At 42.2% G+C, this 16,202-nt stretch overlaps 1 protein-coding gene across 2 annotated transcripts; it reads right to left on the bottom strand.

Annotated features, from left to right (window-relative positions):
- Positions 1 to 1,163: 1,163 nt before the first annotated feature.
- Positions 1,164 to 16,037, bottom strand: zc3h7bb (zinc finger CCCH-type containing 7Bb). 2 transcript variants are annotated; one of them, XM_085415814.1, is made up of 21 exons: positions 15,803 to 16,037; positions 14,941 to 15,002; positions 14,811 to 14,847; positions 14,305 to 14,502; positions 13,925 to 14,083; positions 13,637 to 13,777; positions 13,512 to 13,554; positions 13,185 to 13,420; positions 12,783 to 13,068; positions 10,890 to 10,945; positions 10,683 to 10,782; positions 10,309 to 10,470; positions 9,992 to 10,197; positions 9,789 to 9,889; positions 9,430 to 9,611; positions 9,128 to 9,207; positions 7,464 to 7,717; positions 7,238 to 7,343; positions 6,966 to 7,074; positions 5,686 to 5,819; positions 1,164 to 5,210 (listed from the first exon to the last, which is right to left on the bottom strand). In XM_085415814.1, the coding sequence occupies exons 2-21, from the start codon at positions 14,997 to 14,999 to the stop codon at positions 5,175 to 5,177; spliced, it is 2,685 nt and encodes an 894-aa protein (XP_085271940.1). In that variant the 5' UTR covers positions 15,000 to 15,002; positions 15,803 to 16,037; the 3' UTR covers positions 1,164 to 5,174. The 2 variants fall into 2 exon arrangements, with proteins under 2 accessions (XP_085271940.1, XP_085271939.1); XM_085415813.1 differs by having other exon boundaries at positions 13,185 to 13,423.
- Positions 16,038 to 16,202: the final 165 nt, after the last annotated feature.

Here is a 16,202-nt window from a genome sequence, read left to right on the forward strand (position 1 = left end):
TTTGAGTTCGGTGTTTTTTTTTTGTTTTTTTTAAACATGGCGTATATTATCATAGAGTAACTCGCTTAGGGTCACCGTGTGGGGGACTTAGGAGCAAGCATGAGGCTAAATTTAAGCTAGCCCGCATTTACGTTCCAGTTATATGTCTGGAATAGCAATTATGTAAAGTATAGGCCTTGTAATGCTCGTCTATACACACGTTTTACACCAACTAAGACAGAAACAATCCAATGGGTGTCAAATAAAGCTCCAGGGGCACGCCTCAGACCCCAGTGTGGCCCGCTGCAGCTTTGGTAAATGTGAGTGGAGGGGTTAAGTATTGGATTTTTAACTGTATTCTGCGAAAGCTGTAGCTTCCCACGGTCCCATGGTTTATAATACACCAGAGAAAACGAGTAATAGATTTTTTTTAAAATGACAGAAAAGTCTTTTCCCGTTTTTTTCCAGCATCTACTCTAACTTTATTATTGTTACTTTTTCTATAATTTACACATCTATTACTTAGATCAAGTCTAAAGAGTGCTGTGGACATATCTTTCATTTACTAGAGCGGGATCTCTTTATTATGCAGAAAAAGAGAGATGCTGTTGAAACGTAATCTCAGGAATTAATTGTGTAGTTTTCTATCTTCTTTACTTTCACTGGTCCGACTCACTTAAGATCAAAATGAGCTGCATGCGGCTCAGTGTAAAATGAGTTTGACACCCCTGTATTATACTAATTATGAACTTTTATGGAGTCTATTCATGCAGTTTATGTTTGCTGAGAGAAATGTCTAAATTAAAGGGCAGAGGAGAGTCTCCATTTAACTTTCACTGTGGCTCCAAAGTGCATCTAAGGCCTCAGACTGAAGAGCAGGCTCTGCAAAGGGTGTTTTGTAAGATCTCTGTAAGTCACGTGTAGGACTCGTTAAACTGAGCGTGGCAGTCAGACCGGTTTGTAATAAATCCTGTCACCATTAAGTTTCAGCGTTTCATATTTTGACTGCCACCAATCATACTCATGGATTAATGTCAGGGTGCTTAATTTTAAGGAATAGAATCCACTGGGTTTTGTTTTTTCTAAAAGTTTATTAAATGCTTTCAAGAGATTTGGTCCACATGTGTGATCATCAACTTCCAACCAGGGAGGAGAAAAGAGAAAAAGTCAAGAAGGGGAAAAAAAATAACAACAAAATGTTGTTTTTAAAAAAGAAAAACATACAAAACAAACAAATAAACAGAGGCCTTGTTTTTTCCACTTCTTGCATCCCTGGTTTCCTCATTCGAAGTTGCCGAAAACAATAACCCAAAAAATAAAAAAAAATTCTAACCTTTTGAAAACTGATTCGTTCAGTCTTTTGTAGCTGTGTAGGTGTGTGTTGGTGCTGCCAAACACATGACACAAACTTCATCGGAGGGTGGGGGAGCCGGAGTGGCAAAGAGGCAACGGGATGGTAGGTCACTTGAATATTTCTTTTTGGAGCAGCAACTGGGCAGCGTGTAACGTCATTTCACTGCGGCAAGATGCATTAAAGTGAAGTGACTGGATCAGGACACTTTATCAGAACACACAACTTTGAAGTCAGGTGACATTCAGAAGAAGCATGCCTGTGTGAGCAACAAAATTCATTATTTGACCCCCTTTATTTTAAGAGGGGGGGTAGAGAAAAGTAATTTCTTCCACATATACGCGAGCAAATCTGGCTGTTTTATCAGATGCTTTGGCACCAGAATCCGTCACACGCTCGATAAGGTTGTGTCATGATTCGTCGGCTTTTAAACGGCACGCACACAACAAGCAGCCCAGACATTTGCTTCTTTGTTTCCCCAACCTCTCTCACAAACACTAGGGAGAGGAGCCTCACCTCAAATGATTTGCTCTCTTATTTAAACAGCAAAAACCTAAATCCAGATCGACAAATTTTAGTCTATGTTGGCCAAATGGGATTTTTAAAAAAACTCAAATTATATTTTCTTTGGGTGAGCGCCACTCTCCTTTATAGCCTGTCCCATTTAACTCTCAAAAGCAAGATGAGAACACATTTCTGACCACAGCACACTTTTCAACAGCCACGGAAAAAAAGACAGCCCATCATCTCTTATTCAGATTACCTTATAAGGGTGTCTAAGTATTATAATAGGTATCAAGTATCATATACTGTATATAGTAAGGAGGGTTATACAATAGGGGTATGTTATCATCTTATAGGTGAAGTATATTGAATAAGGCGCTATACGGGAGTATATAAGCCTCTGTGTATGCGGTCGTTTCCAGATCTGTCCTTGCCCGGTGAATCAGCTCAACCAAAGAGGCAAAGCAAAGGCAGTGAGCAGTGAGTTCTGCTGGTAGGATCAAACTGAGACACTGCAAGAAGGAAAGACGTTACAGTATATATACTTTAATCATCAACTATCTAGTTTTACCCTTTGGTCCTACCAGAAGATCTCAGATATAGCGCTCATTTACAAGTCTACAGCTGTTGGCAGCTGATAAATGAAATCTACCAGAATCTGTGTTTTCTGCTCACTGCCTTCACCCCCAAACAGAGCTGTGCACTAGCAGCATACACAGATGCATATTATATTCATACATGGATACATATATAAAGAGAGAGTTATACATTGCAATTAACATACATATATCAATAGCATATAGAAGAGAAATCGAAATAGCAATCATTATAGTCATCATATTCATCATAATACTAGGAGCAGTAGTAATACGATCCCTCGAAGAAGCTAATAAGAGGGCTGTTCCAGACAAGGCCTGATCTGCTGCCACGCGACCTGCCAGACTGACGTGCGAGCTGCGTTTTTGGTCAGCTCGTTCAGTGGTCAGCAACATCAGAAAACTCATGTAAAGTAAGTATCCTGTGGTTTGATGCTCTTGTTTCTTTAGGTCTCTCCTTTGCTCCTCTTAACCACAGCGTTCTCCTGTACTAGCAGAGTGTACAACTGGAAAATTACAGCATCCTGCAAATCCAGTTTACGCTGTTCTGATTGCGGAAAAAAAACAAAACTTCAACTTGACTGACTTGTTTGACTTCTAGCCCTCTGCTCCAAGTGCAAATATTTGACCCTCTCGGTGATCCATCTCTCCACATTCAGCCACTTGTATCTAACCCTGTCTGAAACAACCCACACTGAAGGAAAACTTTTCAAAATAAAAAGAATCTTTAAAAAAAAAAAATTCACTATAGTCATCTAGTTCAGCGATACATGTCATATAGCAATACCTCAATAACAAGAAGTTCTATGTAATCAATACAGGTTTTCAGGTTATATATTTATTAAGCTTAACTGCTAAGTTATCAATTATTATTAGTAGTATAGCATTATTTGTAAATATGTATAATATGTATGTATCTGAATATAGACATACCTTCATCGTGTCTATCCACATTAAAGGCTAGAATAAGATGGCAACAGATATCCTGTGTGTGTGTGTGTGTGTGTGTGTGTGTGTGTGTGTGTGTGTGTGTGTGTGTGTGTGTGTGTGTGTCAGTCACATGTGGTGCTGTTTATAGGCACAATATGTGGTGTGAATTCTTTCCCCATCTCAAGCTAGCACGTTTCCCCCAGGCGGGCTATCGTTAGCTATCGGGAACAGATACATTTGGGCTCATATGAGGAACACCGGTCTCCATCTGAAGGATGTGGGAGTGCAACTGGTTTGTGATGAACTCAGCTGGACTGAAGGAATGCCCACTTGCCTTTGCATTCAAATCTTCTCAAACAATACAACTTTAAACTAGAAAAATATAGTTTCAATCATCCTTATTATATCTTTATGTTTAAGTTATTATTCATCTGGATGTCATTCTTTCATCTTGAACAACTACAAAGCTATTTTTTCCCCTCTTACAACTCAAATATTCTGCACAGGCAACATTTTCACTTTGCTTCAGTCCAAGTGAGATCATTACTTTTAAACAGCCACCCTCAGTCTGATCCATTACAGAAGGGCAACTCCAGATGGGATTGTGAAATGCTGCAGTCACTTTTCGGTAGCTCTCCAACACCAGCTTCACCCGTCTGTCAGCTGCATGCCAGTACAGTATTTTATGAAGAATATAGCCTCGAGGAAACTTAGCCATCAGCCTTGTGTACTTTAATCAAGGGGTTTGATCAACTAGGTTGTGAAAGCATAATTTTACCTCCCTCTTTTGTCAGCCTGAGAGAAAATGACATTCAAGTTGACTCTCTGTGGGCAGCAGGTATAAGGTTACCAAGTAAGAATGTGTCTGTGCTCATCCCACTCAGGAAGCGTTGGTATGATAACACAACCAGCTACTAAGGGGCCTTTTTTTCTATAAAAGAGGGGCGAGAACTGCAATTAAACCGTTTTTGGGAAATAAACTTGCATACATTCCGGCACAGCAACATGTTACATGACTAATCTTCTCTTTATGAAGGCCCATGCAGGCATTACATTCATAGCTTCTACCAATATGGCAGACAATAGAACAAGGAACCGTGTAACTCTCCTTGGAAAACAAAAATGTTGCTCAGAAATCAATTGAATTTATTCTGATCCTCTCACTATATTCCCACAAAGGAAGAAGAGCAGGATTTGGTTGTTGCAGAGCTTAGCGAGGCATGTCCACCAGGAGCCTCTTTCTCCAATGCGTTACAGTTTCTTCACTTTTGATAGCCATTACAGCACTGAGAGCATTTGCCCGCTGGAATGGCGAGCATTTACTGGGTTTCTGAACTATCAGCGAGAAAAATGTTAGAGCTGCGACCAGCGCGCTCACCCAAGAACTGCTCCAGTGCAACAAGGATTTGGAAAAACAAAGAAACAACCAAAACAATGGATTCTGGTGGACAGAGCTGCTGTATGAAAACACTTGGGAACACTTACTTTAGTCAAAACAAAAAAAGCTGTCTCTGGAATTTCTGGGAACCTAAAGGAGTCATATTCTGACTGCAGCACGATGGGAAAACAAAAGGCTCATGTCCCGCACTGTATTTACAAAGCTTGAATTGGCTCCTGTGATTTGTGTGTAAAATGTTTGTGTGAGGGTGGGTTCAATTGTTTTTCATGTCAATTTGCTTTCTCGCTGCTGTCGAGATGTTAGAGAAGGTCAGACTGGTAAGATGACAGACTGTTCGGTTGTAGCTGGTGTGGCATGCCCATCTCTCTGATGCAGTTCGGCGGCGATTGGCTGCTTCTATTCAACACAGCTTTGCCTAAAGGTCGTCCCCGTCCGATAACTGCCGGCCTCCCTGAAATGACGCAAACCATCTGTTGTGTCACATGCCAACAAGCTGCACAGATGTGGCGCTTGATGCTGGCTCCAAACAGTCCCGACAGACTTTAACATTAAAAACCAACAGTAAGCACTAAGTTGTAGAAATGTGCCATGAGCATTAGCTGATGACTAATAATAATATAATAGCCCTTTTTCACTACAAGTACGACATAATGTGTGTGGCTTGTTATAGCAACAGGGCCAGCTGAATAGGTACTAAACAAAGTACATGGAAAAGTACACGGTACCAGGCACTGCCACCTAATGGAAAATCCTAAAATCTAAAACTATACCGTCAAAATGTGGAGACCAGAAGCCAAATGTTTTTGCCTTTCATATACAGTCTGTTGTTGCAATCTGCTCATCATCATATTTTGCTCAGTGGAGATTAAGAATAGGAAAATAAGCAAGGTTTGACCTCGGATATTGACGTCTTTTTAAACACTCACCATGGCTTCTGTGTAATCTGCTGTTATGGTGACCTGCTTGTCTTCTGGGGGCGGGGTCACAGCAGAGTTATCTGAGCGTCTGCTCTGATTGGTGAGCTGCAGCCACAGTTCATACATCTGCTGCATGTCTCTCACTAAAAGGATCGAGGGAAGACGGAAAATTATGATAATATCAGTAACCTTGAAGATGATAATCAGAAACAGTCAGTGCAAATGGAATACAAAAAAGAAAAGAATTAGAGGCTTTTATAGTGGCTGCAGTTGAGGACAAAGGGACGGTGGATATGAGAGCATGATAAGAAAATTAAAAACAGATCCAGCTAAACAAAGCCCGTTTTCACTAATGTAGTATTTTTCCCAAACTAAGTGGAAAATAGTGTCTGTTTTTTTTAGCATTATCTTTATAATAGTGACTACAGATAAACCTGTTTGTTTTGTTTTCATGAAAAGTGCATCTTGCATATAAATATCCATTAAATTGATTTTAAAAAGGAAAAGAATGAGAAGATCCAGCCATTTAGGGTCTGGACAGTCTGCCCCGGCTCGGTTTTGTTACAACAACAAACAAATAGAAGTTAATGGAGTTATACCTCCTTTAGATAAGTAACCTAATTCCATAATCCAAACAATTTTGGAAACCTGACTGCATTGTACTGCACATTTAGGGTCTTACATTCAGACGATCTAATAAAACAAAATTCAAGGACCTGCAGAAGTCTAGTTCTCAGAAGCAGCATGGGGGTGGAAATGTTATGGTTTGAGGTTTGTCAGCAGCCGCAGGGCTGCAGTTATTGAATAAACAACAAATTCTACATCACATCAAAGAGCTCTTGAAGTTAATGTGAGGTCTGAATGTTGGATCTCTCATTACTACACTAACTAACCCACCATGGCTCAATAAGGGACGCTGGTGGATAAGGGAATAAGCCCAAATTCAAATCCCATGCAAATGAAGTCATTTTGCATAATATAGTCTTAGTAGTATTGTCATTGTTATGTGCAGCTAAAGGCTGCAATACTTCTTTTTAGAGTGAAGGGTGCACTTTTCCCAACACAACAATAGTGTTTTTATTGGATAAAGAACCTAATCCTTAAAGGGATTAAATGTTTATTTGTCCCCGTCTCCATTTGACTTTTTCACATGACAAACTCCAACCTGAATCACTTAATCCACATATGAAAGTGTAAGGTGGAGCTCGCACACTGCTGCCTTTGTATATTTACAAGCTCTTAATGGCCTGATCTCAGTACAGTTGTCCTAGGCTGAACCAGAAGCTTACAGCTGTTGTTTTTCATGTACGTCCAGACGTCCCTCTCCTCAAGACTGTGGGCAAAAGAGCAGTTCCCAATATAGTGGCACTTCTTCTGCTTCATCACGTGCACGCACATCTGGGTGAAATATGTAAAGCAAAGATTCAAGTTTGTGAGTTACAAAAACGGCTGTGCCCCGAGGCAAAACCAGTCAGCTGGATTCTACATGTGAGAGGTGGAGGGGCAGAAAGAGGGTGGAGTAAACATGAACTGAAGAGGAAAGAAAAACAGAGGAACTCACGTCATATTGCTGTGGATAGGTGCGGGAGAAGGGAAGAGGCCGAACAACAACCCACTTCTTCTTCTCAAATGACTTTACCAGCAACACCCGGCGTTCTTTCGTCCAGCTGAAGAAACAGAGAGCAAACATGGGAGCCTTAAAGATACCGTGACATAAAGTCATCAAACTTGCTAGACCACCTGAGAAAACACAGTCAGCACGTGTGCATGTGTGAATGGGGCCTCACCTGTGCCGTGCCTTGGCAGTACAGTACTTGAGGTTCTTGTCCGGCTCGTTGACCTGACCTTCTCTCCAGCACTGACCACACACAAACTTCATTTTCAGGTTGAGGGGGCGACCTCTTCCTGCTCCTAACCCACCCACTGGGCTCACACCACTGCCACCTATGCAATCTCCTCCTACTCCTACTCCACCACCGCCACCCATTCCCCCAAGCCCTCCTACAGGAACACTGCTGCTTGGATGGGGTATATGGATGGGCTGAAACAAAACAAATTCATTCATTAAATATGAGAAAACAGAGGAATGAATTCCTGCATTACCCCTAGAAAGCTACAAAATGCACAAACTTAAAGACATTTATCCAATTTTGGGTCTAACCAGGAGTCTTAGACATTGTACACATTGGAAGAGAAAGTGAATGATATTCAACGTCGTTAAGTGACTTCGGACAAAATAACCATTGGTGACAAAAACTGGGCGAAACCCAAGAAAAACTTTTCTCAACTTCCAGGCAAGCAACTGAAGTGATTACCAATGAGAGGGAAGAATACCATTGCATAACGTAGTAGTAAATACATTACAGGGTCACCTAGGCAACCAGACCCTGGAGTATCTGCAATAGACCAGCTGTCAACTTCAAAGCAATGTGCAACGGAAAAATCACTTCTAGAGCGTATGAGCGACGAATTAAAGCACCAGTTCTAACCACCAAATACAACAGTTTCTTGTGCCCAGTTTTAGATAAATTAAATTAAATAAATATTAAATAAAATCACTACTGGTAGCATGAGGCGATATCTGGATCCTACAGAAATTGCACAGGTGGTCCAACTCCTTCAGGATAGCACATCATCATTGCCAGAAAGTTTGCCGTTTCTCCCAGCACAGTCTCGAGAGCATAGAGGAGTTTCCAAGAAGCAGGCAGTTACAGTGGGAGAGCTGGACAGGGCCATAGAAGCTCCTTGACCCATCACTAGGACCGGCATCTGCTCTTTTGTGCAAGAAGGAACAGGACGAAAACTGCCAGAGCTACAAAATGACCTACAGGAGGACTCTGGTGTAAATATCTTTCACCAAACAATCAGCACATGTCCCAAACATGAAAGGGTCTGGAGAAGCAGTGGAGAAGATTATCCTCCCTGTATCATCGTTTAGAATTAAAGGTCTGTTGGTGGGTTAGTGATGGTCTAAGGAGACATATCCATGAAGAAACACACAGAACTCAACAGAATTCAGGTATGAGGATGAATTCCTTGGATTCACTTTCAGACCCTACCCTGGTGCAGTTTCTTCGTCTGAACTAAATCCAAGCAGACACGTCTGGGATATTATGTTTCGGTCCATCTCACACTGCCAGCCTGAACTTTAGACTCTGCAGAGGAGCTCACAGATGCCCTCGCCCATCATCCATCTTCTCATTAGGAGCATGCCCCTACAGTGTCGGGCTGCATGTATCAAATGATGTGGCATTGTTTAATTCCTAACACATTACCCAGTGCATATCAGCATAGATATCCAACAGGATTTTTTCCCCCCATTAAGATCTAACATGGTTTCAAAGTGTTCCTCTAATTTTTTTTACCATGTATTTAAAGACATTTAAAACTTTTTAAGGACTGTGATCACCCAAAATGTATCCAAATGTCTCAGGGGCTTTTACAGCCTCACCTTCTGCTGCTTCTGTGCATTCTGCTCCAGTCGTTGCCAGTGCCTCTTGGACTCTTGCACCATCTCTTCATGGGTGATACCTACAGGAAATGTTTGTCACAGCTCAGTGAAAGCATCTTTATTTGATGCTCAGTTAATAACTGCTGGTTAGTGCTGATTGTCATTGTGTTTACAACAGCTGCTTTTCCATAACATTCAAATATGTCAGACATTTGTCAAGAGTGGGCGCTATTATTAATGACTGGATTACATTTAATATCTTGAACAAATTAAAATTGCAGCTGAGTCTGGTTTCTACCTACCTGTGTCCTGCTGCAGAACCCAGCATTTGAGCTCTATGACAGAGTGCGCAAAGGAGCAACTGTCCTCACGCTGGCACCCATAGCGAACCTCATGCCGACAAATATCAAACTGGCAGAGAGGGTGAAGAGGACGCACCTTACTGTATCGCACATTGGCTGACCTTACCACATGCACCAGGCACCTGCAGGAGAAAGTAAGATTAAAGCACACGATGACACACTTGTCTCTTTTCTGTACAGTGACCAGCTTTTACCACTTAAAGAAAAAAATCAATCAGAATTTTATTAGAAAAAGCTAAACTGATTAGAAAACCAGTTACTTCAGCAAAGTGAAGACACGGTAAACCTGTTACACTCACTTGTTATCGTCAAACGGGTGTCGAGCTGTGAGATTTGAACAGACCGCCAAGTTTTCTTTGCTGCGTTTGCTGATGATGCGAGGTTTACTGTCAAAGCATTCCTGTTAAGAAAGAAAGTTAAGGCAGACGAGTGAAGATCCATTTCCACTTTTACAAACGCCAAAGAATCTAAAGAGGAAATGTATAGCAGACTGTGGTCTGACCTCACAGAGGAACATGAACATGCCCATGTGGAGCTGCAGAAGTCTGGTGACACTCAGTGCCCGCCTCTCTGTGCTGCCCAGAGGATCAAACAGCAGCTCTCGACTCAGAGCGCCTTTCCTCTCCTGAGTCCACACATCGATCTCCTCCTGGCAGTACGCAAACGTGCAGTTCTCCCCATACTGGCACTCCTGACGCTCCTGTACCTCTGTGGGACCAGGCAGAGAGAGAATACTCAACAGAATATAAATGTAATGGTGATCAAATGTGTATCTGATAGATTACATATTCCAGCGTTAACTCCCCACGGGAAACATACCCTTACAGAGTACAAAAGCCCCCAGGAAATTGTTCCGTGCAGGCCGGGGCCGAATCCTCTTCCAGGTGGGGTCGTCTGAATTTTTGAGACGACACAGCAGCACATCTCTTTTACAGCGATGTGCTGCCTCTGGCTGATACTTATAGTCCATCACTCGTGGACCTGAGTAGGAGGAAGAAATAGTTAGATACTGATTATTTCAAAAAGAGCAATAAGTGGTCTTCTGTTAACATCTTGTCAGCAACTAAGTTAAAAATTCCCCAAGAAATGTACGGCAATTCATACATTAGACACAGTGATGCTGCAACACCCTACTGTGAACATTCAGAAAATTCAGGACAAAGGACAGCATGTCAAAGGCTGGTAATACAAACCTATTCTGCTGTAACAGGCATGACAGGCCTGCCGAAACTCGTGTGTGGCAGCCAGAGGATTCCTGGAGAGCAGAGACAGGTTGGTCCCTGCTGGACCATTCTGAAAAAGAAGAGTAGAAAGAGATGTGATATAAAAGAAAGACAATGTAAATAAACAACTAAAAAATAAAATGGATTTCTTGTAACAGATATGTGTGTTTTGCTTACTGCATGTGCACTGTGGTTGCGCATTCCAGGAATGAAGCTGTGACACACTCGTCCCCCTGAAGAACACAGACAAGGACACTGATGTCAGACTTCACATTGTATTGTTGCTGACTCACACCGTCTGCTGATGATGCATATCTCAGGTTAAAGCCAGCTCCCTAGAAACTGTGCTCTGGCAGATAAGCAACTTAAAATTAGAGATGGCACGATACCACTTTTTTATGTCCGATACCGATACCGATATCATAAATTTTGATATCTGCCGATACCGATATGAATCCGATATAGTGTTTTTTAATCAACAAAACTGTTTTTTAAAATATCTTGCTGCATTTTGCAAGTCTGCAAGTTCATACTCAAGTTTAAAACAACAACTACACTAAAGCTATTCTGTTATACCTGTATACAAAAAAAATATTTCATAGTTCAGCAATACTGATCAATCTAATAAACTTAGACCTACACCATCCTCCCTATTCTGGTATTTTAAAGAGTACTTAGCGTAAATATTAAGCAACCTAACTAATAGGGTTCCAACTCCCAGCAACAACAAAAATAAATAAATAAAAAATAGGGAACCACCCCTCACGCTCCACCTCATGATGCTTAATCGACGTAATCAACCTTAATTTGATGCAGTGTGAAAGAAAATGCACAGAAATCAATTATTTTTCAAGAAATATTAAATAGATTCAACATCTTTCTTCAACAAAATTGCAGACTGCACAGATGGTACCTTCCCAAAGTAAAAAGTACTATAGCTTACTAGGGTATATATATTAGACTTAATAGTCACTATATACAGTAATTGACTTCTATTCATTTTACATCAAATTAAAACTTTGGGTGTCAGATAATTATTTATTAAAAGCTAGACATTTTAAATGAGAATAAGAAAGAAAAGTATGTCTTTGTGCCCCCTTTTCCCAGTTAATGCCCTATCGGCCCCCCTGGCTAAGCTTTGCTAGATCCGCCCCTGCACAGTTACCAGCGTCAGCTACGTAGAAAAAGATCCTGGTGTAGAAAGTAATATTAAATAAATTCTAACAACAGCTTATCAAGCTTAAACGTGCTGCTGTTGTTCAGCCGCTGGTTTCCTCTTTATGGCGCAAAGTGGACCAAAAACAAACAAGAGAGACGGACTCACGACAGAAAAGCCGATCAGCTGATCATTTAAGCAGTTTCACGATTGAAGTAGCAGCCGGAGAGCGAGAGGCAGTCGCTCGTTAAGATTAACGCAGGAATGCTTTACAAACATTCAGAGATGGACTTACACACTTGCTTTACTTCTCTCGGGGATAACTTTGTCGGAGATGAAATGCCAGGTTGCTAGCGAAGCTCCACATGCTATCCAGACCACTGACAGGTCCCGCATGCCACAGCCGCTCTATCACGTGATGCATACTGCTCCGACGTGCTAACGTTCTGAGGTGGGTTACGGCGTGTTGCAAGTTTTGTGAGGTGCTTTCGTGATATTTAATGGATCGGATTACATTTTTTATTTTTCTCCGATATCCGATCCAGTAATTTAGGTCAGTATCGGACCGATACCGATACGTAATATCGGATCGGTCCATCTCTACTTAAAATCATTGTACTGGGTCAAATTTAATTAATGTGCATCCTATTGGTATGGGGTAATATCGTCTATACTGTACTTAAATCACAGTTGGCATGCTTATCGACACACTTTCATTCCTGCAGCTGCACTAAGTCATTTTAAGTGCAAACCATCAGATCCTAAACTGCATAAGCATCCTTATGCACATAAGCATTCCATGTGCAATTTATTTTAAACCCTTAAATGCTTTTTCTTCACAAAAGTTTTTTACTTAGATCAACATGTGTTGTCAAGCAGCAAACCATTCATGAAAACTTTCCCTTTCCGCTCACCAGGGAGAGTGTACTCTGACAATGAGTCGAGTCCCCCAGCGGCGACTCCTGCCTTCCCTTCTCCTTCCATAGACGTCGTGGAAAAGCCTCCCAGTGCGTCCTGCGCCTGGGTGGAGCCCTGGTCCCGCAGCGACGAGTAAGCTTCCAGAGGAGGAATGTCGCTGATTGAAGAGCTAAAAAAGGCTTGGGAAAGCTGGGATGAAGGGGCTGGAAGGCTGGGTGAGTAAGGAGGCCGGAGACCAACTGCTGTGTTGGGCAGGTTTGTGGGAATAGCACCCACTGGAGTCTGGAGGAGACACAGGAATATGCTGAGTTTAGATCATTCCTGGTGAAATAAAAGGGTTAGAAATACTGTCCAGTTTAGTGACAGTGCCAAGTCATATCGTTTTTTCCTGCACTCACCTCACTGACTTTCTTGGGGATGGATTCTAACAAGCTGTCTAGCTCATCCTTAATAACACTACTGCTGCATTCATCCATGTGCTCTGACACCGGGACCGAGTACTGCATGGGAGGCACCTGGCTGCTGGGGCTCTCTGAGAGGTCAGTGCACGAGGTTACCACAGTGGTCGTTGGGTCATCGCTGACTGGAATAGGAGTAGCCAAAGGAGCGGGGATGCACTGTGCGCTGGAGATGTCTGCTGGGGAGGAGAAATAAGAACATAACTGTCAGAAACAAGTGGGGCTGGGGATGAGCAGGTAAGTTCAACATGTGGCAGCCTGACATACCTGGTGCAATGTCACCCAGAGATTCAATTCCATTGGAGGACATCTAAAGAAAAGAGGAACCCATCAGGCTCTCACTCAGCCACTTCATTATATTACAAACTTTACACAGTGACAGCAGCACGTACCTCTCCAGTGGGTGTGGAAGTCTCTCCATGACTGTCACCTTCAGTGGCCGTAGACTCCGTTTGTGGGCTGACGTAGGCCTTACGACCCTTTAGTCCCAGTTTGTTGGCTAGATCCTGAGCCAGATCACTCACCTGTCTGTCCTGGAAGATTAATTATTAAAACAAAAAAAAAGATGCTCAGAATAGGTAAAAGCCATGAAGTTATCATATCAGTAGCACAATATTCACACAGTATTCCATTCCGCTTCAAAATTAAATGATAAGTCTTTGTTTTAAGTGGTGGCATACATTTGGTGCTGTGAGGAGACATTTGGTTCCACATGTGTAAGCCTCTCTGAGTTGTCCCATCTCCCTCAGACAGAGCGCTTTGCGGTACAGAGCCCTGCGACTTCCTTCTGACACACACAGTGCGCTGTCACAGTCCTGAACGCCGCGATCGTACTCCCTCTGAGTCAGAAAAACACAGGAAAAGTTATAACCTATACCTCCACCAAAGGTGATTTAATAAGGTACAATTACATGTAATGATAATTCTACACCAATCTTGAAACTTGTATCTACAGGTTTACTTGAGACTTCACTCTCTACAGATTTCGAGTCTTCCACATGAACACATCTTTAAGTACTTTGGGAGGTAACACATCCATCCCACTCCCATTCTTTCTCACCATCTGGTAGTAGGCAGCAGCCCTGTTGACGTAGAGGCTCTCGAGCAGCTCATGGGGGATGACGAGAGCCTCAGCCTGGGCGTAGCGAGCAACACTGATCCCCTCTCCATACTGCTGGGTTGCTTGATGCCAGTCTCCATCCCGAAAACAAGAATTCCCTTCATCCAGCAAGTTACACACCAACTGAGTGAGAAATGCCTGAAAGGGATGTGTAAGAAGTGGGTAAAATGATTGAATGAGCATTGAAATGAGGAGACATAAACAAAACAAAAAAGACAGGCAATATTAGACAGAAAGAAAAGTAAACGAATGTGGAATAAGAAGAGGAATGCGTAACAGACTGAGGACAAAATTAAAAAATGTCTGAACTCAAGTTTACACCTTGGCCTGGGTAAAATTAGAACAAAATGTGGGTACTGTCATGTGGCAGTCTGCGTGTAAATATTACATAAACAAAATGGTGATAATGAAGCTCCAAAAAAAACATAAACCAGATCAACACATACCTCATAACTCTCTGGCTCTGGGAAAGGCAATGAAGACCTATGGATAGGAAACATGTCAAACATCTACACGTGCAAAATTTATATACTTTGGTATGAAATCACTGGTGGTCTCCAGATATTTCTCTCTTACTGGATAAAGCTCATGGCCTTCTGAATCTCCTCTCTTCGTTTCTGCCGTTCAGGATCCATATCCTAAATGTGAAGACAAGATTGACTTGCACCTATTTTTGTTTTGTTTTTTTCTGAACAACAATGTTTACAGCTTTGACAGCGGCAGCCTAAGCATCGCTCTTTGCTACACATCTGTGTCCCGTCCTACGCCAAGGCCTGGCACTACAACATGCTAGACAAACAGCGGGGTCAGCTCACGGTGAAGCCTGCCATAATTGATGTTAGTGGGGTGAACATTTAGCGTAACCGGGGAATGAGACTCTACGCAAGAAATAACATTAATCGACGTAAAAACTGCGGACATTCTTTAAAGGGGGGTATTTAAACGCCCCGTAGATGTTTTCAACGACAACCAAAACAATGTTGGGACTATGATGAGGATAGCTAACATTAGCGTGTCATGTGAACGTGTTTCTCAGCTCGTACTGAATGTTGCACCATCAGATAAGAATATATATAAGACATGCAGCTTTAGTCGGGTCAGCTACTAATGCAGTTAACGCTGAAAACCACTACATGAGTGTTTCTACCGATATTTGGGATTAGCCAGTGGACGAAACTAGCTAATTCGGCTACATGCTAATCACTGTAACTTAGCCGTAGTAAAGAGGAGAAAAGCAAAGGGAGCTTTGAAAACTGTTTAATTCCTATAGAAGTCACTCGCATCGTACAGTCTCGTTTAGCTAGTTAAGGTGACACACATAAAGGGGCATTGGACGAAAGCAGAGTTACCTAGCTACCGGGTAAGTAAGCTGACTTCATTTACTAGTGGAGCTAAAGCTAACAGCTAAACCCTGTCCAGACAGAGCACGGCAACTCACCGAGTTCAGTTGCTGCGCTTTTCAAAATCACAGATACCTTCATGCAGCGTTGGCGATAACGATGAGAAAAAGCAGCCAATTATCAATACATAACCTTGCGCATATTTTTACGTTTAGTGTTCCTGTCATTGGTGTGTGGACGGAGCGACTTTTCCAGCTATTGCTACGGCTGCTGGTAGATACAACTCAACTACTGGCTACCGCTGCTAGCTGTTATGGCCAGTGCAGTATGGCAACAAGTATCCAGACACAAGAGACCTATGACCGCAGGAGGGCAGCAAAAACTGTGTCAAACTGTGTGTGTTGGTAAATTACTACCGTTCCCCTACGATGTTATGTGCAGAAGTCTTGAGCCACCCCTTATATCTTTGCATTTCCTTCCAGGAACTAGATCTTCTTG

The sequence above is a fragment of the Rhamphochromis longiceps genome, linkage group LG8, assembly GCF_057381845.1.
Source record: "Rhamphochromis longiceps isolate RC_006_pf linkage group LG8, R_longiceps_female_GT1.1, whole genome shotgun sequence".
Classification (NCBI taxonomy): Eukaryota; Metazoa; Chordata; class Actinopteri; order Cichliformes; family Cichlidae; genus Rhamphochromis; species Rhamphochromis longiceps.